The 26,535-nt window shown below is 41.4% G+C and overlaps 1 protein-coding gene across 3 annotated transcripts in view; it reads left to right on the top strand.

Moving 5' to 3' along the window:
- The first annotated feature begins 1,956 nt into the window (after positions 1–1,956).
- The window catches only part of galnt12 (UDP-N-acetyl-alpha-D-galactosamine:polypeptide N-acetylgalactosaminyltransferase 12), a 49,481-nt gene continuing 24,902 nt past the window's right edge, over positions 1,957–26,535 (top strand). For all 3 annotated transcript variants that reach the window (XR_013934103.1, XM_080443332.1, XM_080443331.1), the window contains exons 1-7: positions 1,957–2,939; positions 4,958–5,228; positions 8,518–8,687; positions 16,169–16,358; positions 20,059–20,244; positions 22,229–22,346; positions 24,640–24,816. Coding sequence is in view for 2 of the 3 variants with exons in the window: in XM_080443332.1 (XP_080299458.1) it covers positions 2,813–2,939; positions 4,958–5,228; positions 8,518–8,687; positions 16,169–16,358; positions 20,059–20,244; positions 22,229–22,346; positions 24,640–24,816 (1,239 nt within the window). In the remaining variant the exon portion in view is untranslated. The remainder of the gene's footprint in view (positions 2,940–4,957; positions 5,229–8,517; positions 8,688–16,168; positions 16,359–20,058; positions 20,245–22,228; positions 22,347–24,639; positions 24,817–26,535) is intronic.

The raw sequence follows: 26,535 nt of genomic DNA, 5'->3' as shown, positions 1-26,535 counted from the left end.
CTGCTACCACTACTACAGATACTACACTGTGCATTTAGCAAGACTGACTACAGTAATGTTCTAATCAATGTGGAAAGCAAAACATCGGTCGGGGATGATGGGGAGGGTTAGAGGTTCAATATACACTAATTTCACAATACAATACATGATGTTGGGCATATGATATCGATATGATACATTATTAATGTTCTTTTCTCATGTATCATCAACATTGGCCATCATCTTTAGTTTAAACTAACTTTATAAAGCACTTTAAAAAACAATTACAAAGTGCTTTGTACACACAAATAAATACATTTGTGCAAGCTTAAGGGAGAAGTGAAGTTCTCACTAACTATAAACCCATTGTTTCAGAGGACAGATAGACTCTAATATAACAAATATAATATAATATAACACTGCATGACTATAAATTCCACAAACCTCATATTCTTGTCATCTGGACTTTACCAACCAAGTGCAGCCTAGTTATTTCCAACAGCTCAAAAACATCTATAATACCAGATACAGTATAATACCATGTAAACCATCCTAGATTAGATGTAGGCCTATTTGAGAGTGCAGAGCCATAATTGTCTGTTTCCCCAAAATACCTTGAATATGATGGAAGACATGATTAAAAATTAATGTGATTATGATAAGCTTTACATTTCATATCATACACAATACAGTAAGAACTCCTATAACTTTCATCGGCAAAAAAAAAGGAAAGTGTTTTTTTTTTATCAAAAAAATAATAAAACAAATATTACGATACAGTATGACATCATGACAATACCTATCGTCACATTTTAATACCATGATAGGCTATATCGTGGGACAATATATCGTGACACTCCTAGGCGGGGAGGGTTCATCTTTTTTTTTTTTATCACTTGGGGAGGGTCATTGATTATTTTGTTTTAGTCAAAGGGAGGGTCATGCCATTTTAGATCAGGCCGGGCACACATATTCTCCAGAGGTACCCTTCTTTAAAAATCGACCTGTCCCTAAGTTTTGGATCTGAGAGGCTAAATCTCATCAAATGGTGGTTCCGTGGCTCAAAAACCCCCTTAATATGAAAAGGATTGAAAACCACTGCTCTAATAAACGTTCTCTTTCTGATTCTATGCAACCTATTTATTCATCGTAGAGTTTACAACATAAACCAAGGTCAGTCGTGGGAAGGTAATGCTTTTATTGTTTTAAACAAACCGGAAACAGCGTTGACACATTTCTCCTGACTCGACACTCCCGGGTTGAACTTTCTCTCAGGGTTGCCATGTTCACTTATTATAAGTGACTTTGGGCTTCTTTTTTCTGTAAAGTTGCTTGTAAATATTGGTAGTTGCGGGTTGCAGGCTTGTTATTGTTTCTAAAGTCGTAAAAATTGTTTCTAAAGTTGCTTATTTAGTCTCGTTTCTAAAGTGTAGTTGCTTATTTAGGCTTGCTTCCACATTTTTGTAATTCTTTTTTAAACCAGTGTTTCTCAAATATTATTAATATGATTATATATGTTTTGTGCCAGGGAGCATTTGTGTTGTTAGAATGTTAGAATGTGAGCCTGTAGATCGGCTATTTTCAAATAGCACTATATAGGTTTAAAGTATATATATATATATACAGGTTTACTTTACTATATAGGTTTAAAGTTCTCGTGTGGCCTATAGTCGCTTCTTTTGGGCTTGTTTTCTTAGACCCGGCTGCTTATTTCTCTCACAAACTCTGGCAACACTGACTTTCTCTCCAAGTTCAAGTAGCTGGTAGCGGCTACAATGTAGCCAGTCAGCCCGGTAGTGTCCCTGGGGACTCCCTTCTTTCGTTGGTGCTTCGCCCAGGTGGGCGTGGTTACATGCCTAAACCGAACCCTTGAACCTCACAAAAAAAAACCATGCCTCACAACCACGCCCACCCGGTCGAAACACCAAGGTAAAGAGGCTCTCCCCGTAGTCGTGTAGTTCCTCAGTGAGTGCCGTTACAACAGAGAGAGACTCAAAGCAGCAACAGTTTGGATACAATATGTTGTCACGATGAGAAAAAACAAACATCAAAGGACCCGCCGCCGCAGCGCGAAGATTTAAACAGACATTCTGAAAAGTAGTTTAAAGGGACGTGACGACGACGACCGGAAAACTTTTGACCAAGATTGTCTGCTGAAGAAGTATAGGAGCCATGCAGGCTATTTAAAACCCCCGTTTGATTTGACCTGGATTTCACACTGATAATCCCTGGAGACACAAACGCATCACCACCACCACCTACTGCTGGTTGCTGCTAATCTAATCCTACAATCCTTGTGTGTCTAATGTCCATGAGACGGTCCAACAGTACACACAGGAGGCGTGTGTTCTGTTCAATCAATATAAATCCTTTATCAAGATGAACGCCTCGCTGCGGGTTCCTGTTGAGCTGCTCCGCTGAAACTTCGCCTCCAACAACAAAACACAACAAGTTGACTGTCGCTGCGTTTCTGTCAGTAGTGGAAAGTAACTTAAGTACATTTACTCAAGTAGGCTACTGTACATTTTTGAGATAGTACAATTTTGAGATATTTTTTTACTCCAACAAACAAAAAAAGTTGAGCAGCCAGCTCTGCTACTTTACTTTCCCAAGACTTTAAAAAAAAAAAGACTGTCGCTGCGTAAAAATGCTGGGTTTTTACGCGTTTCTGTTAGTGCCAGGTTGACTCTTATTATTGTGATGATGGTGGCAGAATGAGTAGGAGGCTACTGGGTGTTGGCAGTGCCAGGAAGACATGATGATCATGGAAACATAACGTTGACTCAAAGAAAGAAAGAAAGAAGGGAAGGAGGAAGCGGTCAGACAGAGTGCGATGGCAGCGCTGTGCGGCCGCAGGACCAACAGACCCAGGCTGGTGGTGGTGCTGATGGGGTTGACCCTGGTGGGATACCTGCTGCTGATCAGACACCATGCTGCCCCCGGGGGAGACACGGCCAGTGGTAGGGTGGTATACTCACTTTTTTTTTGTTTACTTACCCATTAAAACCGGGAACGCACTTTAACCATTATTTTAATACTTTGGCTATTCAAAAATAGCAAAATATACAAGTTCATGGCTTGTAGATCTGCCCTTTTTTTTTAAATCGTGGGGAAATCTTTGAATATATATATTTTTTAAACTCAAACATTTTTAACTCAAATCTTGGGGATTCTACAAATGTCTTCTAAATCCTAACAGTTGAAAACAAAAAACAATAACGTAGCCTATGTTGCTCTTTGTGGTTCTCAAACTTTTTCATGTCAAGGACACCCAAAATGATACGTATTTGGCCACAGACCCCATCTCAAAATATTTTGTTCCAGGGACCCCCAGAAGCAAAAGTGTGTGTGTGTGTGTGTGTGTGTGTGTGTGTGTGTATATATATATATATATATATATATATATATATATATATATATATATATATATATATATATATATATATATATATATATATATATATATATATATATATATATATGTATGTGTATGTATATCTGCCCCCATTTGCACACATTTTCACGATTTCTCCCCTCAAAAATAGCAGATCTACAAGCTCATAGCGTGGCACCGAGTGCTTGCATATCTGAGCTGTATATATATGAGCTTGTAGATCTGCTATTTTTGTATAGCCAAATAAATCTAAAATGACACAGTATGCGTTCCCGGATTGAATGGGTTAAGTAAAAGTAACAATGCTACAATGTAGAAATATACTATGTTGCAAGTAAAAGTCATGGTATTCAAAATGTAGCCTACTTGAGTAAAAAATGCAAAGGTATTGGCGTCAACGTATACTTAAAGTACCAAAAGTAAAAGTAGGCTACTCATTACGCAGAATGTCCCATTTCACAAGTTTTCAAAATGTAAAAAGAAAAATCATTTGAAAATAGCAGATCTACAAGCTCACAATGTGCCGCGATGCGACACGTTGTGAGCTTATAGATCTGCTATTTTTAAGAAGCCGAAGTTTAAATGGGGCTGAAGTGCAACTAGTAAAAAGTAAAAAGTAGGCCTACACTATTTGCCTCTGAGATTTAGTGTAGTAGAAGTAAAATGATTGAACATTTCTAAATACTCCAGTAAAGTACAAAATAAAAACCTTTTTACATAAGTACATTACTTGTACATTCCTCATTGAGATAGACAGAGCATTTCCTCATTCCCTCATTCCATTCATTAAAATGGGAGTCTATGCTAGTGACGTAACTCTCTCCTCAACTGGTCTGGTAGATATGTTCTTTTCGTCATGTGACACCTTTAGCTCTACTCTGTTTTTGGGCATTTAAAGAACATTGGAGTAAGTAAGTGAGTATACATTATTTACCAGTGGTGTGTTCTAGTTTTTTTTCGGAGGGATACGATAGTCATTCCCTGCACGGCATGCGTGTGGTCGTGGAGATACGCTAGCGTGTCAATGCAAGGAATGGCATTAGTAGTAGGGGGCTACGCTTGGCTACGAAAATGTTCTGCAGGTCACACTACGTATATAGCGTGACACGGTAGAACACACCACTGATTATTGCACCATAATGATTGCTATAGGCCTGGACATGTGGTCAAATAATTTCCTGTCCTGTTAAAATAAGCAAAGGTTTCGGTATTGGGACCTTCGTCAGTGCTATATCTATATATGATATAGCAGTGACGAAGGTCCCAGCACCGAAACGTTTTTCTTATTATAATTCACCCCTCACTATGAGCACAGAGCACATTATGAGCATTTAACATAAAGAAACCATTGTCTTAAGTCTCTGTCTAAGGAGTTTTCCTTAATATTTATGCAGCGAGCGAGTCTTTTTCTGCCAGTTTACCTTTTATGTTTTTGAGACCACCGCACCTGCAGTCAACCCTGAACAAAGGACAAAGAAGGGCGCAACAGTTTACCCTGTTCTTTAGTAAAACAATTTGGGAACGTTTTGAAAGATCATTGGTAAAAATGTGTGAGATCCCCGTTTACACCTCTGGACACAACAGGTGGGGCACACGGACTGCCCGAGGCTGCCGCACAGCGAGGAGCAGGAGGAGAGGTGGAGAGGAACGAGCGGCTCAAGAGGCCGGTGTACGAGAAGCCCCCCCTGGACCTGAGCGCCCCGGGGGAGATGGGGGCGGCCGTCACCCTGAACCTCCTCAACCAACCCGAGGAGAAGAGGAAGGAGGAGGAGGGCATCAAGAAGCACCAGATCAACACCTACGTGTCCGACCTGGTGTCACTGCACCGCACGCTGCCCGAGAGATGGAACCCACTGTGAGTGGAAGTGGAAGTTTTAACCCATTAAGACCGGGAACGCATCTGTGTGTCGCGCTATGAGCTTGTAGATCTGCTATTTTTGAAAAATCGAGAAGATTTGTGCAAATCTTTGAATATATATGTTTTTTAAAGCAAACTTTTCAAACTAAAATCTTTGCTTCTGGGGGGATTCTACAAATGTCTTCTAAATTCTAAGTTTTTCCAAAAAAAAATTGTGTTTCTATATCAGTGGTTCTCAAACTTTTTTCATGTCAAGGACCCCCAAAATGATATGTATTCGGCCGCGGACCCCCCATCTCAAAACGCGATGCGACGCGTTGTGAGCTTGTAGATCGGCTATTTTCAAATAGCCGATGTATAAAATAGGGCTGAAGTGGTTAATGTATGTTTTATAATATAATAATTTATTTCAGCAAAGTAACTAGTAGCTAAATATTTGCCTCTGAGATGTAGTGGAGTAAAAGTGTTGAACATTGGAAATACTCCAGTGAAGTACACATACCTCAAATTGTACTTAAAGGGCAAGACCACTTTGGTAGAGGTTTGGGTTGTGTAGTTACCTTGCCATGATGTAACTCCAAAGGTGGGCAAGAAATCAAAAATAATTGCTCCATTGATTAGAAATTGATAATTCAAAATATGCTCCTCATTGACTTACATTGTATGGTAAAACAGCTCTCAAAGTCACTCTTTTAGCACATAAACGAACGCAAACAAAGTTGATTCAGACAATATAGAGCATCACCAAACCCAGTACTGTTTTTTTTTTTAAATAAAAATGTCAACTTCCTGTTGATTTAGCCATTTTTAATAAGTAGAAAACCTGGACTGGATCCGCGGATCCGGATCCAGATCTTCAAATAGTAAAATCAACAGGAAGTTGACATTTTTATTAAAAAAACAAACAGTACTGGGTTTGGTGATGCTCTATATTGTCTGAATCAGCTATGTTTAGGTTCATTTATGTGCTAAAAGAGTGACTTTGAGAGCTGTTTTACCGTACAATGTAAGTCAATGAGGAGCATATTTAGAATTATCAATTTCTAATCAATGGAGCAATTATTTTTGATTTCTTGCCCACCTTTGGAGTTACATCATGGCAAGGTAACTACACAACCCAAACCTCTAACAAAGTGGTCTTACCCTTTAAGTACAGTACTTAGTTATTTTACACACCACTGGTTTTATGAAAGTCTATGGAAAATTGTGCGTGGCGGTGATGCCCATACTGACGCCCACAGTGACACATAGGGACGTCCCTTGGCACCCCTGTCCAAACATTCTTGATTCTCACATGGCTTTGGGGGTGAGATCATAGTTGGGTGTGCGTCTTACTTTTAAGTTAGGCCAGTGTCAAGCTTAACCACTTGATCCCCAGTCTCCCTAATTATTCTGGGGGGAACATTAGCCGATCTACAAGCTCACGACGCATCACGTTGCAATTGGGGTTGAGATCCTTTAAGATTGATTTAATGATTCCGGTTCCTTTACGATTCCCTCTTAACAGGCCTGATTCCTTAACGGTTCCCTTTAACGATTGGTATAGGGGGTTCCAAATGGAACCTCTCGTTCCTCCGGTGTCCGGATTCCAACCCTAGTTGCAATGTGTTGTGAGCTTCGCTTAAAGCTCGTAGATCGGCCATTTTTTTGGGGCGAAGATATTTGGTGTGTAGACGGAAGAAAGGGTTCCAAGTACAGTTTCAATTCAGGTCCATTTCACTTAGACTAGAGGGTTTAAGGGGTTAATAGATCTAGGCCTACATTTACAGCCACACCCAGAATGATACTCTTGGTAAAGATGCAGGTAGGGGAATAGATGTTATTTATTTATTTCCCCCTAGACCGAGTGACAAAGGAAAAACCTGAATAAGTGAATGGACACAATGAATTTGACCTAGATTTCTGATCAAGATTCAGGGGGGGGGTGGGGGCATAGCTGAATGGGTATTATTGAGCCCGTCTGAGAAGGGTCACGATTACGAATTGTATTGAAGTTGACGATTAATTGTCACACAAATAATTGTGATTAACAATTGTATTGTGTGTTTGGCATCGAACATTGGAACATAGGATTTTTTTTTTTTTTTTCTTTTTGCCTTTTAGGTAATAATAAAATCCACAGTGCAGATATGACAAATAACTTAAAAGTAGCCTAGGGGGCACGGTGGCACAGTCGGTAGTGCTGTCGCCTCACAGCTAGAAGGTCCTGGGTTCGATTCCCGCAGGGGACGCTGTGGGCGCTGGGGGCGTGTTCTCTCCTCCGCGTCATCAGTGCCCATACCCTAGGTGGGGTTGGCGAAAGGGCCTTTCTGTGTGGAGTTTGCATGTTCTCCCCGTGTCTCCTAGGGTAGGTACCCTCACAAAAACATGCAGTAATCCTGGTCACTATACTGCCTCCCCCTGGCCAGCCGGGGCGCCTGATGGAGGGGAAGGGAACTGGTTGGAATAACGTGTTCCTTCCACGCGCTACGTCCAACCAGGGAAACTCTCCCCTGTCAGGTGACAAGAAGGTCAGTTGGCTCTCATGCATTGAAGGAGGCATGAGCTCGGCCCTGGCCTCCCTAGGTTGGCAGAGGGAAGGTAGTGCCCAGGATTACATAGAGAATTGGCACTGGGTGTAAAAAATAGGGTTACAAAATCGCGGGATAAAAATTAAAAAAAAAAAAAAAAAAAAAAAAAAAAAAGTAGCCTACGAAGAAATTGACATATTTCATAATTTAATAGCAGATCTACAACGTGTCACTTTGTGACTGCTATTTCTGCTATTTGTAATGTTTGGCAATGTGTGAACATTTTTCAACATGGAAACGATTATGACGATTATGCAAAAATAATTGCGACATTTTTAACTCAATCTTTGCTTCTGGGGATTCTAAATCTTAATCGTTTTTTGAAAAAACTGTTAGTGTAAATGTTGCTATAATCAGTGGTTCTCAAACTTTTTTCATGTCAAGGACCCCCAAAATTATATGTATTTGGCCACGGACCCCCATCTAAAAATATTTTGTTCCAGGGACCCCCAGAAGCGAAGTTTTGAAAATGTATACATATTCAAAGATTTGCACATACTTTCACGATTTATTTTCCCAAAAAATACCAGATCTACAAGCAAATGAGCTTGTAGATCTGCTATTTTTGAATAGCTAAAGAAATCTTAAAATGACACAGATGCGTTCCCGGTCTTAATGGAGCCCCTCATGACAACTCTGACCCTCCTTCCGTTGAACCCGCCGACCTGTGTCCTCCTAACTAACACGCCTTGTCATCCTTTCTGCCTGCTGTACAGATGCAGGGAGCTGCAGTACGACTACAGCTCGCTGCCCACCACCTCGGTGGTCATCGCCTTCTACAACGAGGCCTGGTCCACCCTGCTGAGGACGGTGCACAGCGTGCTGGAGACGTCCCCCGATATCCTGCTCAAAGAGGTGGTGCTGGTGGACGACTACAGTGAGAGAGGTACGGACAGAACCCATAGAGTAGTAGGGTGACTAATACAGTACATTAACTCATTCACTGCCACTGACGTAATAAACGTAATTATTCCCGTTTACCAATGCTGCCACTGACGTAAAAAACGTAATTGTATTATTATTTTTCGAAGATCTAGACTCCCATCCACTTCCTTGTTAACTTAAAACTTAAAAATTCTGTATCTCGGCTCCTGAGTACTTTTTTTTTTTCAATGAAAAATCTCTGGCAGTGGGCAAACGTGGCCAGCAATAATTCTGTCAGTGAATGAGTTAAAGGCTCTACACCATGAATTAAAAAATATATATATACATTTAATATCATATTGTTTATGTCCCTCAAACGTTTTTCAAAAGGTTTAAGCCTAAATCAAGCCTCAGATATACTCATTCCAACTAACTTCTCTCTGGCTTATAAAGCACTTTCACCTGCAATACCACATTGTCCTTATTTGCAGAAGTTGGAACTGAAAAACGGGAGGGATTGTACCGCTAGTGACGTCACTTTCGGGGCCAAATCAGTTTGGCCTGTTTTGAGTATTTACACAATTTACACAATACACAATTTACATAAAACCCCAGATATGCTGTGAAAGCCTGAGTGCTCAAACTGGGGTATTTTTTGGGATAGAAGAGAGGTAGGTACAGTAGGTACCAAAAACACACAAAAAAGAAGGAAAAGTTAAAAGTCTTGGTGTAGTCCCTTTAAAACAGTAATTCTCAACTTGTGGGTCGGTACCCCCAGGAGGGTCCCCACATGATTGTGTGGGGGTCCCCAGATGACAGTGAAATGACAATTTAAGGACTTTTAAGACCTTTTTAACTCATTGAGTGGATGGGGCTGCAAATCTTCAGATGATGATATCTTGGGTTCTGAACATGTTTTTCCAAAAAAAAAAAGTTTTTATTTTTATTTTATTTTTTACTATTTTTTCAAAAACACGTCAAACACGTCATTGGCACGTTGCGCCATAGCAGTAAAAACACGTGAAACACGTTAATGGCACTCAATGAGTTAACTCATTCACTGCCAGGAATGAATGGATTAATTCATCCGTCTACCGCCCCCCTTGCCAGCGAAAACGTCGATTTTACTGTAACTTTTGGAAAAATCGTGGAATATTCTCCGTGACCGCCGTCCTCACGGAGATCGGCTCATTACACGCACGGGGGTCCGGTAGAATCGGGAAGAAAATGGCCGGCCGCGATCCTCTATGGCCGTATGAATGTGGCTTGTTTTTTGAAAAACACTTAGAAAACAACAGAAATCAGAGAAAAAAAATACTTTTGTGAATCCTTTAACATGGAAGGAGGCAATCTTTTTTTGTTGTTGTGATCACATGATTTCTGGGTGTACTCCTCTCCGGTGGTGCTTGGATCATTCACAGGCTGCGGAGCAGCACCCAGGGAACCCCAGAAGAGACGATATTGTGTAAAAAAAACACTTTCAAGATTTTTCAAAAACATTTCAAAAATAGCAGATGTACAAGCTCGAAGCGCTGCACAAAGTGACGCGCTGTGAGCTTGTATATCTGCTATTTATGTATAGCAGATTTTAATAAAAATAAAGGGATATATATATTTTGTCGGGTCCCGAAAGGCATGTTTATAGACACTGTACCTGCAAAACAACACCCCATCATACCGCTGGAATCCTTTGGCTGGTTATGACATATTGCAAGACCAGTCCTCCTAATGTTGACTCAACAGCCACTCCAAAGCCACAACCCCAGATGTGTGTGTACTCTATCTGTCAACAGCTTTTAAGCACTTAAGCCCTATATAGCTACACTTGCTTGTACACAATGAATGGTGAAAATAGCCGATCTACAAGCTTTTCAATCTGCTATTGTCACTATTCTTTATTTATCTAACCTTTTTGAAAATGTTTTACATTTTGGAAAACATTTTTTGAAAGTTCTCGCCCTATAATGGCATGCCCCAAAAATAAGGACCTGGAGTTTGACAGTAGTTAATTAGGCTTTAAAATTCAGTCACTTTGCCAGCAGCACTCAGACTGCAAAGTAATTAAAAGTAGCCTACTTACTTACGGTAGAGTTGTCAGTCAAAGAAAAGAATGTGCTCACTGACTCTATGTAATGGTAGCATTTAAGTTGGGGCGTCTCCAGGGGTGGAAAAAGTATGTTTTACTTAAGTAAAAGTATCAATACTGCAATGTAGAAGTACTCTGTTACAAAAATTTACTTCAGTAAAAGTACAAAAGTAACGTTATCAAAATGTACTTAAAGTACCAAAAGTAAAAGTACAAAATTATTTGAAAATAGCAGATCTACAAGCTCACGATGCGACGCGTTGTGAGCTTGTAGATCGGCTCATTTTCAAATAGTCTATGTATAAAATAGGGCTAAAGTGGTTATTGTATGTTTTATAATGTAATGATTTATATCTGCAAACTAACTAGTAACTAAAGTTTTAAAATAATTGTAGTGGAGTAATAGCACAATATTTGCCTCTGAGATGTAGTGGAGTAGAAGTAAAAGTATAGACAATTGGAAATACTCCAGTAAAGTAAAAGTACCTCAAAATTGAACTTAAGTACAGTACATGAGTAAATGTACTTAGTTACTTTACACCACTGTAACGAGCTCACACTGGGCCTAAATGGCCTAGTGTGTGTGTGTGTGTGTGCGCAGGGGCGTCACAGGGGGGGGGGGGGGGGTAAGTGGGACTGAGTTACTAGGGCCCCAGGTAAGGGGGGGCATTAAAAAAAAAGAACTTATTTTTAAAGGAAAAAATCATAGGGGGGCCCACAGTGAATCTTTGTCCCAGGGCCGTGTGTGTGTGTGTGTGTGTGTCCTCATAAAAATAGACAAGCTGCGTCTGCAGCATTTTTCAGAGACAGTTTCAGGCATGGAGGCCTTATTGACATGAAATAGCAGGATAAACACAGGTGTTGCTAACGATACCACCTGTAATTAAGGCTCCATTCCGTTTGGAGTAGCAGCAGCACAGTCTTTTCCAGTGAGCCGACATGCAGAACAATAACACTCAGACTCTGTTTGACCCGAATGGAACGCAGCCGTAATTACTTTCACAGTAAGCATGCAAAATTGATGCAGCTCCAGTCTGGCCGGTTACTGTATTCCCTTATTGCACGGCTCGGTTGAATGCTTGATTCTGATTGGTCAATCACTGAATTCAGCTGTGTGTCATTTCTGAATAATGACCGATGAGCTCAATAACAGACCGCTGTCTAATCAAAGGCTCAGAGCACCTGCTGCGCTGCTTGATTTTGTGCCGTATCCAACACGGCAGCCATTTTTTTAAACATTTGAAGCGAGAAATAGACGATGCAGTAACCGAAAATTCATTCTATTTGATCAACACTTCCTTGTTTTCCGAGGCGACCGTGTTGCGCCGGACGGACGGCCAGCGCAACACTTACGGAATACTTTCATTACCGTAAGCAAGGAAATTTTGGGTCAATTTATTCATTTATTCATTAATTAGCCGTGTAATAAGTGGGATAATTGACGGTGCGCCGGTCGTTGTTGAGAAATAACTAATAAATTGGAACGAGATGACACAATTGGAAATTGGAACAATATACAATTAAAGCTGATAAATGGATTCTCTTTCCTGATTGGGTGACATTGGCAAACCTCCTGAAGTGCTGGAGAGACAGGGAGACCCCTGTTACTGAACAAACACTATATACAGTAGTTTAGAGTGTTGGGGTCTCCCTGTCTCTCCAGCACTTTAATAAACAGAAAATATATTTTCAGGAGGTTTGCCAATGTCACCCAATCAGGAAAGAGAACCCATTTATCAGCTTTAATTGTATATTGTTCCAGCAGATAGAGCTTCGGGGGGGGGGGGATATGCGCACATGATTTGGCAACCCGGGAGTCAGCGAACACAAAAAACGCTAATAAACAGCTGACATTTGGGGAAAGTGAAAAACGGGCTTCGCTGTTCCGTGCACATGCTAATGGTCTATGGCTGTATGCAAATTCAGATCAATTGCTCCAGCCACTGAGGAGAACCGGGCAGATTTTGGGCTCACCACCACAGAGCTTTGTCGAATTATAGGAGGATAATATAGATCTGCAAGTAATTATGTATTTAGTTTACTTTAAACCACTGGCTAAAAAAAAAATACTTTCATGAAAGTTTCTCTAGTAAGATTATTAACATTCTAACGAGGCCTTAACTCAAATCCCTTTTTAATATAGAGGCTAATTTGCTTCCCCTGTAGGCTGTAATTTAGTATATCTGATTAGAGAAATAACAGCGAGGTGATTTAAAATGCAGTAAAGTATGTGTGCGCTCTCTCATTACAAAGTAAAATAATTATGTAATTGCATTTTCTTAAGCCATTAAGACCGGGAACGCATCTGTCATTTTTAGATTTCTTTGGCCATTTCAAAAATAGCAGATGTACAAGCTCATAGCTTGGCACCCCAAGCTTGTAGATCTGCTATTTTTGAAAAATCGTGATTTTTTTTTGCAAATCTTCGAATATATATATATTTTTAAGCACACACAAAATCTTTGCATCTGGGGGTCCCTGGAACAAAACATTTTGAGATGGGGGTCCGCGGCCAAATACATCTAAAAATGTTTTCTAAATCCTAACACTATGTTGCTATATCAGTGGTGCTCCAACTCTTCCGTGTCAAGGACACCGAAAATTATATGCATTCGGCCCGCGGACCCCCATCTCAAAATATGTTGTTCCAGGGACCCCCCAGAAGCACAGATCGGAGTTAAAAATGTTCGCTTTAAAACACACATTTTCTGATTTTCCCCAAAATATTTCCCCCAAAAAATAGCAGAGCTATGAGCTTGTAGATCTGCTATTTTTTGAATAGCCAAAGAAATCTTAAAATGATAATGTTCCCGGTCTTAATGGGCTAAACGCCGTAAAGTGCCGTCGTCCTGAGAACGTGTAACTTCAGCAGGGAGACAATGGGGTAACATTTTTGTCTCTACATACAAATGAGTCTCCGACTCCATTTTTTTATGGAAAATTAAAACTCACCAAGTATAGCTAAATAATTATAGATAAGACCTGGATGAATAATGTGTTTTAAAATCCATCCTCTCGTCGCTAACAATTTAAATGCAGATTTGGTTCCTTCTCACATTTAGTGAATGTCAGAGACACTTAAGGGCTAATGAGAGACCTTCATCACTGAGTGTCCTGGTGTTACCTTTGTCCCCTTAAATGCAGTGGGTTCCCAAACATTTCAGCTCAAGAACCAAAAAGACACATTTTTTGTGTCTCTGCGGGACCCAAACTTACAAAAATACATTCTCATTCCCCCCAGATTCGGCACAAACATGGGGATGAATTAATTCTACTATTATGCCACACCAAAATGTGGAATGCCCTACCACCAGCCATGAAAAAGTGCGACTCCCTACCCTCCTTCAAAACTGGACTGGATTTAGACTTAGTCTCTGTTCTCAAACCTTTTCATGACAAGGACCCCCAAAATGATATTTATCGGGCCGCGGACCCCCATCTCAAAATATTTTGTTCCAGGGACCCCCAGAAGCATAGATTTGAGTTACAAATGTTCGCTTTAAAAATATATATTCAAAGGTTTGCACACAGTGCCGCGCTATGAGCTTGTAGATCTGCTATTTTTGAATAGCCAAAGTATAAAAGGTTAAAGTTGTTAAAATTATTGTGATGCTACAATAACACATTTTGCTGGGGACCCCCTGGAACCCCACTTTGAGAACCAATGTTTTAGCTTGCCTAAAGAAATTACCCTCCCACAGTAATTCTGTAAATATACTTTTACTGCTCCTAGTATTGATTATGTCTATATATCTTGATGAATTGAATACACAGGACCACAATGGTAAACAAGCCTTCAGGGTCTTTTGTGTTATCCTTTTAGCATTATTGTATAACTGTACCCTACCGGTATTTACTTTTTGCAAACTGTTAATAAAGTATTCAATCAATCTAAATTACCCTCTTATTAAGCCCTATTTTTTAAAAATAGGGAAAATAGCTGATATACAACACGTCGCAATGCAACACTTTGTGAGTTTGTAGATCTTCTATGTTCTTTATTTTCACTATTCACTATACTATTACGTATATACAGTACTTACATTTTATAAAAAATCTGGATTTATTTTTCTTGTATTATTTCTGTAATTGTTTAGATTTTATTTTAAATTTGTTTATTTTATTTCTATTTTTGTGAAAATCTTTAAAATCTTACATCTTAAATATATAAAAATATATAAATTTAAAACTCTCGACCCATAAAAACCAAATGGACCCCTTACGGATCCCTTACGGGTCCATTTGGTTCCATTTATGGTGCTTTTTTAAATTAAAAAGTTTGAGAACTTCCGGTATTGCAATTGTTTAGCACAGGAGTCTTCAACAGGGGGTCCGGGATCCCTAGGGGTCCTCAGAGTTACTACAGGGGGTCCACCAAATATTTGTGTGATTCTTTTTTTTTTAAATTAACCACTTGAAACCTAGCATCCCTTTTTCTGAGGAAAACTTTAGCCAAAAAATAGCAGATCTACAAGATCACAACGCCTCGCAGATCTCACAACGTAGATCTCACAAAGATTGTAGATCTGCTATTTTTTGGCAAAGAGGTTTGGTGGAGAGCGAAAAAAGAGCAGACCAAGTAAATGAAAAAAGTTCAATCTGAAACAGAATTTTATACAATATAGAGGGGGTCCCTGCTTCATCTCTCACTCAGCTAGGGGGTCCTTGGCCTGAAAATGTTGAAGACCCCTGGTTTAGCAGACGTGATGAAGTCCACATACCATCCCTGACGGTGCGATTGAAAAAAAACGCTTCCGGTATCCTGTAATGTTGGATCTGGTTCCTCCGATTCTGGATCCCAACCCTATTCACATCATGATGATGTGGCTCTCTCTCCAGTCTTGTTTGTGTATTTAAGATAACGTGGACAGAAAAGCAAACTCTTGAGCCGGAATTACACACAACCGCCCTGAGCTACACCCATGTAAGCACACACTCACTCGGGCACACACACACACACCTCTGTATACGGACGCACACGTGCACTCATGGCGCACGCACACACACACACACACACACACACACACACACACACACACACACACACACACACACACACACACACACACACACACACACACACACACACACACACACACACACACACACACACACACACACACACACAGACGAAAGACCAGTGGTGTAAAGTAAGGTCTAAGGAGTCTGTCTAGGGAGTTTTCCTTAATTTTTATCCAGCAAGCGAGTCTTTTTCTGCCAGTTATCCTTTATGTTTTTGAGACCACCGAACCTGCGGTCAACCGTGAACAAAGGACAAAGAGGTGCGCAACAGTTTTCCCTGTTCTTTAGAACTATGGGTAAAACTATCTGTGACACAGGGCGGATAGCGCCTGTCAGATTCCGTGCTTTATGCCGCCTCTCTAACCTGGCGCGTCTTTTCTCGTTTTCTGCTGCAGCCCACCTGAAGGAGCCGTTGGAGAACTACATCTCGGGCCTCAGGAAGGTGCGTCTCGTCCGAGCCACCAAAAGGGAGGGGCTGGTTCGAGCCCGCCTGCTCGGGGCGTCCATCACCACGGGGGACGTGCTGACCTTCCTGGACTGTCACTGCGAGTGCCACGAGGGCTGGCTGGAGCCCCTGCTGCAAAGGTGGGGAAACCCCGTTGCAGTGCATGGGTGGTGGGGCAACCACCTCTTTTTCATGCCAAGGACCCCCAAATTGATACATGCATGTACACACGTTAGGGTCGGGGATCCATTTTAACACATTGAGTGCCAATCGCGTAGATCTACGCGAACCTATTTAAAGCCGCCACGTGCCAATCGCGTAGATCTACGCGAACCGCCGGTTCGCGTTGATTTCACCAAAAGTGCACTTTCGGAAATTTTTGATCCATTTCCGGTTCCGGTTTGACCACCGGAAACAGAATTATTTGGGATCCGGTTTTGCCGATCCCGTCGGCCCTCGTTCTAATGACGAAACTTTCTCCTCGCATATCACTGTTTAACGTAAACCGTTCTAACTACAACAATGGAGCTCCGTTTGACACGTGGTTTTCACTGGTAGAATCAGTGAGATGTCTGCGATGTTTACAAACAGTGCACAGCTCAATCTTAAGGATTTTAACAAGGTCTATGGCGACGTGAAAAAAACAAAAAAACAACAATAACACGTTGGCACTGGTGAGTACATTATGAGATTAACGTCTGGCATGGAATGTGTTAATGGGTTATGAGTAAATATCCCTTTTTTCCTTAGTTTTTAGTTTTTGTTTACTATAATTGTTTTTTTTTATTATTATTTCAAAAGATTTCAAAAAGAGGAAAACAATTATGAACCCCCCCCCAAAAAAATAAATTAATTAAAACTAGTCAAAGAAATTCCATTAAAAAATATTTTACAAAGTTACCAAACTTGTGAAAATACCTGATCTACAAGTTCACAACGTGTCACATCTTGAGCTTGTAGATCGGCTATTTTCACTAGTTTGGGTCACGGAGCAGACATCAAATTTCTCTTTTGGGTCTGGAGTTAAAAAGGTTTGGGAACCACTGTGTTAGCCGGTCAACTGAGGACCACAGCCTTTTCACAGGCTGGTGAGGTGTTTGGTGTTGTGGGTGGATGTGACTGAAGGCATTGACACATGACTGTCTGTCTGTCTGGGGCTGTCAGGGACCAGGTTGAGCTTTTCGGGCTTTAGGTCATTTCTGGAGAAGCTTAATATAAAGGCCTCTTGTTCAGCTCCACTGAAATCGCTCTTACTCTCACTCTCACACTCGCACTCACTCACTCACTCACTCACTAAACCAGTTTACCATGATCGTACTGAACTGAAGTCATCCAGATGACTCACATCGACATAGATATTGGCAACAAAGTAGAAATCTGTTAAAAACCCTTTATAAATAACTACTGTGCTAGGGGGTGCCTGTTGAATGGGCCTGTTGGTGTGCAGAATGCATACCGTGTGCTTCTTGTGTAACCAGTTGGTTCCAATATGACTTCTGTCTTGTCTCGTGAGCCTCTTCTCTTTTTGGCCATGGTCTTCTGTCTCTAAAAAAACGTCAATTTGAATAAAATATGAATAATATATTTGCGCGACACTGCTGTATGACAAAGTAAATAGAGCTTAAGTGGTCGGTTTATGAGTCTAATCGGTGTAGTTGATTATAATATCAATTGAATTTGTTGGCGTTGATTCATTCTAATAAAAAATATATAAATTATAAAAAATATATTTGATTAATCAAATAATGTATCGATAGAATAATAGCTAAGAAAATTATTGATTGTTGCAGCCCTGATCTCTATAATATTCTCCTATCTATCTAAGTAATAAAGGTGAAAAATGCGGAAATAACAAAAGCTAAACTTTTAACTACTGTATGGTAGGAACAGTGGGAAAGGGACGTCCATTTCTTGACAATCATTTTAAGAGTTCTTTGGCTATTCAAAAATAGCAGATATACAAGGTCATAGTGCGGCACAGAGTACCGCACTATGAGCTTGTAGATCTGCTATTTTTGAGGGGAAAAAAGCGTGAAAATGTGTGCAAATCTTTGAATATATATAAACTGCCCAAAAAAAGCGTAACTTCGGTCGATTATTTCTCTTAAGGCAGAGTTGCAGCATTATTTGGTGTCAACCCTGATACCATTTCTAAACTAAGAACCAAGTTCTGTGAAACTGGTGAAGTCAAAGGAAGACAACACCCCACCCCTCTTGTGTCCTTGCTTACTGTAAGTCGCTCTGGATTAAGAGCTTCAGCTAAATGCCTAAACTGTAAACTGTAAACAGTAAACTGTAAGAAGACCGGTTCCTCAGCATTGCTTCACTGAGGAACCTAGGCTTTCTTCCAGAGATTTACAGGCAAGATTTGCACAACGGTACCAAAGACAAAGTTGCAGGACCCATGCTCAGGTGCCAGTCACACACCTGGCAGCAAATGGTACCAGGGCGCCGGGCGGACACCGAATAATGCTGCCACTCTGTGTAACGGAACACCAGCTTCCACTTTTCCCTATTGCAATGTTTGCACGACAAACGTGGCATCTTTCCATGGGGGCAGTGTTGCTGCTTGGAGCACACACAAACAAAGTTGCAGGACCCATGGTCAGGTGCCAGTCACACACCTGTGACTGGCACCTGAGTGACTGGCAGTTCACTCAAAACAAGAGCGATCAACAGAAGCATATTGGGTGATTTTGGCACATTTATTGGTGGCGCTACCCACACGTTTAGCTGTGTTGCTCATTCCACGATTGCACGATCCTTACTGTTAGCTGTACCTCGTTGTAAAGGTGACTAATCAACGATAAAAATCATATAAAATATTATACCAATTGGTATTATTGAAGGGGAGAAATAATCGACTAAAGTTACGGTTCTGAACTTTTTGTGGGCAGTTTTATATACAATTTTAACTCAAATATTTGCTTCGAGGGGTCCCTGGAACAAAACATTTTGAGATGGGGGGTCCGCGGACAAATACATATATATTTGTTTTACTGTTAGGATTTAGAAGACATTTGTAGAATCCCCAGAAGCAAAGATTTGAGTTACAAATGTTTGTTTTAAAAAATATATATTCAAAGATTTGAGTTACAAATGTTTGTTTTAAAAAATATATATTCAAAGATTTGAGTTACAAATGTTTGTTTTAAAAAATATATATTCAAAGATTTGAGTTACAAATGTTTGTTTTAAAAAATATATATTCAAAGATTTGCTAAAATGTTCATGATTTTGGCAAATTCTTGGGGGAGCGCTACCCATATCATATGTTTAGCTGTGTTGCTCATTCCACGATCCTTACAAGTTATACCTTGTTGTAAAGGTGACTAATCGACGATAACAACGATATAAAATACAATACCAATTGGTATTATTGAAGGGGAGAAATAATCAACCAAAGTTTCTGAACTTTTTTTGAGGAGTTTTAAATTCTAGTCATTATTATTTTACTATTTTGTTGACTAAGACTTAAAGACTTAAGGTCCTTACACACCGGGGCGATTTTTTCGTGCGAATAATACGCTTTTTTTAAAAACCTTATAAAGTCAATGCAAGCGTACATGGCGCGAAAAAGCGGAAAAGCGAAGCGAAAAAGCGTCTTTTAATTATTCGGAACGAGTCCGAATTTTGCGTATATTCGCACATTCGCCGGTGTGTAAGGACCTTAAGATTTTGATATTTAGTCGACTAAGACTAGACCAAGACAATTTCAGAAGACTAAAATAGGACTAAAACTAAATGTTATTCAAAAGACTAAGACTAAATCAGAATTTGCTGTCAAAAGTAACACTGCTATTACTATTACTATTATAACTATGTCCTTTCCCCGTCCAGGATAAAAGAGGAGCCCTCGGCCGTGGTGTGTCCGGTGATCGACGTCATCGACTGGAACACCTTCCAGTACCTGGGCAACTCCGGGGAGCCACAGATCGGCGGGTTCGACTGGCGCCTGGTGTTCACCTGGCACACCGTGCCCGAGGTCGAGCAGAAACGCCGCAGCTCGCCCACCGATGTCATCAGGTGTGTCTGTGTTTGTTTTTTTAAAGGACTTAAGGAACCGTCAAGGAATCGGACCGTTTAGAGGGCATCGTTAAAGGAACCGGAATCGTTAAAATCCTAAAGGATCCCAACTTGTACTGTTGACAGGGATCAATGGCATTCATTCTTATTCTCATTCAATGGCTGTTCATCACAGGCCTTTACATGACATGGCTAAGGGGAGTAATTAACTCTTTCACTGCCAGAGTATATATGTCACAGGGAAATTGGCATTCCAGGGACATTGAAAGAGGAGCGCTTGCTTTTATGCGCGGCTTTTCGAGACAGGGTTTTTTACGCGAGGAGGAGGAGGAGGAGGAGGAGGCGCGAGGCGGGGCTTTGATACGAGGCGGCGCGAGGAGGAGGTGGCGCGAGGCGGGGCTTTGATGCGACGCGGACCGCACGTGATAATAGTTATTGTCCATGACGGAGGCGCGCCGACTCAGCAGAGCTTGAGGCCGAGGAGGCGCGCCCTCGTGCCTCCAGGCGCAAGTGCCCGCGCCGACCGGCCGAAGGTCTGCTGAGTCGAATCAGCGCCGTCCGAGTTGTAACCCGATAGGGGGAGAATAGATCTTTTTATGGGTTACTATCATACAGTCTATGGTTACTATCCAGTGTCCACGACGACACACATGTGTGCGTGTGCATGTGTGCGCATGCACACACGCACACACGTGCACACACATGCATGTGCATGCGCACACATGCACTCGTACAAACGCATGTGCATGCGTGTGGATTCAGTGTGCATTCATTGCCCTCTAGCGTTGGTTCTACAGAATTGCCTGGGGGGCGGTGAAAACAAGCCTCTTTTCCAATTTACCTGGAATGCCAATTTACCTGTAACATATACATTAATAAACTCACCCACTGCCAGCGATTTTTCTATTCTCTTACCTTTTCAAGTAGTCACATACTGTAATATTTATCTCCAGTATGATCGATCCCCTGATGGTTGCTAATCACGGAGGGTTTCACTGTGCTTCCACGAAGAAAAAAAAATGTCATCGCGACATCGACCGTTCACTTGTTATACGCCGTTGAAAATAGCATGTCTCGCCAAAAATACATAGTAAAACACAGGAGCCGGGAACGCATCTGTGTCATTTTTAGATTTCTTTGGGCTATTTAAAAAGAGCAGATCTACAAGCTCATAGCGTGGCACTCGGTGCCGCGCTATGAGCTTGTAGATCTGCTCTTTTTTAAAGTGAACATTTGTAAAATATGTTGTTCCAGGGACCCCCAGAAGCAAAGATTTGAGTTAAAATGTATTCAAAGATTTGCACAAAAAGATTTGCACAAAATGCAAGATTTTTCAGATCTATTTTTGAATAGCCAAAGTATAAAATAATGGTTATGGCTCAAATCTAAAATGACACAGATGCGTTCCGGGATTGAATGGGTTAACTAGGGCAGTTGTGGAAAGCTAAAGCTGCACCTCAGAGGAGTTATAGGGTGCGGCTCAAGTTACATCTTACTGCTTAAAGGTTAACTAGGTAACTTTGAGCCTAAATTAAAAAAAACTCTGCTGGGTACCAACCAAGGTATAAGGTACGCCAGCAGCAACGTCTTGTGTTCTGTGCCAGCTCTCTGTGGGACTAAACCCTATACACTTGATGCTGGTTGCCAACCAGGGAGGCATCGGGTACCATGTTAACCTCCCAGTCTCCGGGCGGACACTCTAGCCACAAGGCCACTGAGCTGGCACTGACAGCGTTGCCTTTTTATTAAACATAAAGGGTTGAACAAAAAAAAACAAAAACAGTATGACAATACAATGCAGGAGATTGACTGTGTGTGTGTGTGTGTGTGTGTGTGTGTGTGTGTGTGTGTGTGTGTGTGTGTGTGTGTGTGTGTGTGTGTGTGTGTGTGTGTGTGTGTGTGTGTGTGTGTGTGTGTGTGTGTGTGTGTGTGTGTGTGTGTGTGTGTGTGTGTGTGTGTGTGTGTGTGTGTGTGTGTTTCACAGATCCCCCACTATGGCGGGCGGCCTTTTCGCTGTGGGCAAAAACTACTTCCATTACCTGGGTACATACGATACTGGCATGGAGGTCTGGGGAGGAGAGAACCTGGAGTTCTCCTTCAGGGTGAGAAACCGTGTGTGTGTGTGTGTGTGTGTCGCAAATGTCACTGCATGTACAGGATTGGTGTTGCCTTTATTCATAATGTGTTTGCTTTTATAATGCTTATCTCTGTGCTGTGTCACATCTCCTGCAAGGAGTGTTTGTGTAAACCCCACCCTGACGCTCTAAACACACACACACACACACACACACGCACACGCACACGCACACGCACACGCACACACACACACACACACACACACACACTGCTGTGACACATTTATGGCTGGGTGAACGACGGCCTCCTCGGCGATGTGAAACATGCCCGGCCTATTTATTTGCACAGAGCCGTAAACGCAGAAGGAGAGAAAGCAACAAAAAAAAGAAAATAAGTGCAGTCCAATCTGCTTCGCATTTTAACCTAAACCCACACTGAAAGAATTATGACCTGCTTGTCAGTGAAAGTTTGGCCAAACGATCCTAATAAAAATGCTTCAGAATGCTGCCACCCCTCCTTTCTCTACCAATAGCCTCCGATTTCCTCAAGGGAGTAAAACAATCTCTCTCTCTTTCTCCCTCTCTCCCTCTCTCTTCCCCCCCGCCCCCCCACACAGCAAAACGTATGTCGGGTGGAAACCTCGCATGTCCCAAACTGTTACTTTTCAGGATTGAATTTCAAAAGTAGCAGATCCACAAGCTCGAAACGCGGCGCGAAGATCCTGAAAAGTAACAGTTTGGGACATGCGAGGTTTCGCGACAGCGACAATGTACTTGTGGGGACAGCTTTTGTCCTCGCTCTCAACAAAGGGTGTCCATTGTACTGTCTGATTGAATCATGGCTGAGGGACTGACCAGATCCTTGTGGTGTTTATTTTTTTTGGGTGGGTGGGGGGGGTCGAATTCAGAACGCTGCAGCCCAGGTCCTGACTGGCTCCAAAAAAGTATGATCATATTTGACTAGTTCTGGCATCCTTGCATTGGCCCTCAATCTCGTTTAGAATTGATTTTCTTTTTTTTTATGAATTACATTTAAGGCCATCTCTGGTCTGGCCCCCATCCTATATCTCCGACCTACAGTACTTGAGCCATAATGTACCAACACGTAGTTTGAGATCCTGGGACAAAGCTCTCCTAGTCATCACAAATTCACAGACCAAAAACAAAAGTGACACTCTGGAATGCCCTGCCCGTGGGGGGACTCCTCTTTGGTGTGTCGCCCAGGTGGCGCCTATAACACTAACCTTTAACTTCACAAAAACTATGCCTAAACCTAACCTTAACCCTAGCCACACACTATGCCTTACCCTAACCACATTCACCTGCATGAAACACTGTGAAAAGAGAGAGAGAGAGTCCACTCCCTGTGGAGATCAGGCTTGCAGAGTCTGTGCCGCGGTTCAAATCCCTCCTGAAAACTCACTTTTATAAAGCTGCCTTTATCCCCCAAATGTTTTAACCTATTGTGTCCTACTGCGTTTGCTGTGTCTTTTTTGCTGTATTTCTTGTTGTGTGATCATGTGTATTGATTCTATGTTCCATTAACTCTTTGACTGCGGACGACGCGATAACGTGTCAAGTGCTACTTTGTCCAGTTGGCCGTCGACGCGTTCGACGCGCTTGACGCGCGTTCATTGTTTAATCTCTGATTGCGCTATGCTGCTTAATATTCAATGTTATTCTCGAGTTCCACTTACTTCACGGACATCTGCATCCGGTTTCATGGCCTGGATTCCGTTTCCGGTTTTTGATTTTTTTCCCCAGTCATTTTCGTCCAAAATAGGTAAATAAACGGGTTTTCACACGGTATAACGGACAAAAGGACAGGTTCTCTTCTATAATATATGGTCTGGGTGACGATCAGTCATCGCCGTCGTGTATCGCATCGTAATTTTCGCCGATCAAAACAATCTGGGACGACGTCACATCCGTTTTCATGTTTTTCCTTGTCTAATCTATCAAGAAGGGTGAGAGAGACCCAACGACATGATCAAGCTGTCATGTGCTGCTCTCTAGTGGCGGATTTGTGCTGGGTCTTTAAATTATGTGTCCTTAAATTATTTTCATGAGAAAAATTCAAAATATAAAAATAAAAAAACACGAAAATTGCTGGCACTGGGGGAGTACTTTATGAAAATACTCTGGCAGTCAAAGAGTTAAAAACAAAAACGTCTGTTAAATCTGCTATTTATGAACATTTTAGAAAAATCTTTGAAAGTGTGAGAACTACTGATATTAGAAGGCATTTATAGAATCGGGTCCTCACAGGTCTTAATGGGATGAATAAAGCTTATTATTATTATTATCATTAATATTCCAGATCTGGCAGTGTGGCGGCACCCTGGAGGTCCACCCTTGCTCCCACGTGGGCCATGTGTTCCCCAAGAAGGCCCCGTACTCGCGGGGCAAGGCCCTGGCCAACAGCGTGCGGGCCGCCGAGGTCTGGATGGACCAGTACAAGGAGCTCTACTACCACCGCAACCCCCACGCACGCCTGGTGAGTCTACAGTCAGCATATCAGTGGTGCTCAAGGTGGGGTCCGTGGGGGGAGAGAAAGGGGTGTACCAGGGGGTCCCCAGCTAAATGAGTTACAATTAGTTACTAAATTAGCGTCACAATCATTTTGACCACTTTAACCATTATGTTATACTTTGGCTATTCCAAAATAGCAGATCTACAAGCTCATAGTGTGGCACCCGGTGCCGTGCTTTTTATGAGCAATGTTTTATGAGATTTTTTTTTTAAATCATGAAAATTTGGGCAAATCTTTGAATATATATATATGGCCATATTGTGAGCTTGTAGATCTGCTATTTTCAAAGGATGCTTGTGAAACACATTCTGCGTAACGAGTACTTTTACTTTTGATACTTTATGTACATTTGGATACCAATACGTTTGTACTTTTACTCAAGTACATTTTGAATTCCGCACATTTACTTGTAACATTAAGTATTTCTACATTGCAGTATTGGTACTTTTACTAAAGTGAAATATTTGAGTACTTTTTCCACCACTGCACATTATTGGAAAGTTATCTCTCTATTCTGTAGTCACCTCCACAGAGTCAGCGCAAGATGTGTGTGTGTGTGTGCGCGTGTGTGTGTGTGTGCGCGTGTGCGCGTGCGTGCATGCCATGCATGCGTGCATGCCATGTATGCTCCCAACAGTGAAAGGTACAAATCGTGAGGTGGACACCTCACATGTCTTTTCAGGATTAAAATCCATAAGAAGCAGATCCACAAGACCGCGCCACGTTGCGAGCTTGTAGATCTGCTACTTTTGTGTGACGTTGTCTTATGATTAAGTAGGGGCGTTAATTTACGAGAAAAAAAACACAAAGTTAGAATATGGAGATGGGAGGTTTCTGCGCCGACAGCGACGAAACACTGTCCAGCATTCTTTAGGCTACTGATTACAGGTCTAGTGAGGCTACACACATTCACAATTATGCAAAACAAGACGGGTGGCATTCTTAGAATTGCATTTCGAAGAAGCGTTTAAAGTTCTTCCGTGAAGTGGTGTGGATGTTGTTCCCTTTTGGGATTAACCCATTAAGACCCATTAAAAGCTCATAGCTCTACGAGCTTGTAGATCTGCAATTTTTAAATTTTTTAAAAATCTTTGCAAATCTTGAATATATATATATATATATATTTTTAATCAAATCTTTGCTTCTGGGGGGTCCCTGGAACAAAATATTTTGAGATGGGGGGGGGGGGGGGGGATACACAATTTTGGGGGTCCTTGACATAAAAAAGTTTGAGAACCAGTTATATTGTATATGTTTTTTTCAATGTTGGATATTTGTAGAATCCCCAGAAGTAAAGATTTGGGTAAAACATGTCCGCTTTAAAAAAGCATATAGGCCTATTATTCAAAGATTTGCGACAAATTTTCACGATTTCCTTTAAAAAAAAAAGCAGATCTACAAGCTCATGAGCTTGTAGATCTGCTATTTTTGAATAGCCATAGAAATCTAACATGACACAGAAGATGCGTTCCCGGATTGAATGGGTTATCGCACGTTTTAGAATCATTAATTCAAAGTCTTGTGAGTTGAGCGCCAATACAATACGTTTTAGACTACAGTATATACCTAGTGGCTTTCTTTTGTTCCACTGCTGTGCTGCTATGGCGAATTACCTCTTTACTCAACCATATCATGTCTCCAAGTGGCTTGATTACATTCTTTCGCCACACACACGTTGTCTGT

This window comes from Gymnoscopelus braueri (assembly GCF_963280865.1).
Source record: "Gymnoscopelus braueri genome assembly, chromosome: 11".
NCBI classification, from domain to species: Eukaryota; Metazoa; Chordata; class Actinopteri; order Myctophiformes; family Myctophidae; genus Gymnoscopelus; species Gymnoscopelus braueri.
This window is presented reverse-complemented; position numbering and strand designations above follow the sequence as displayed.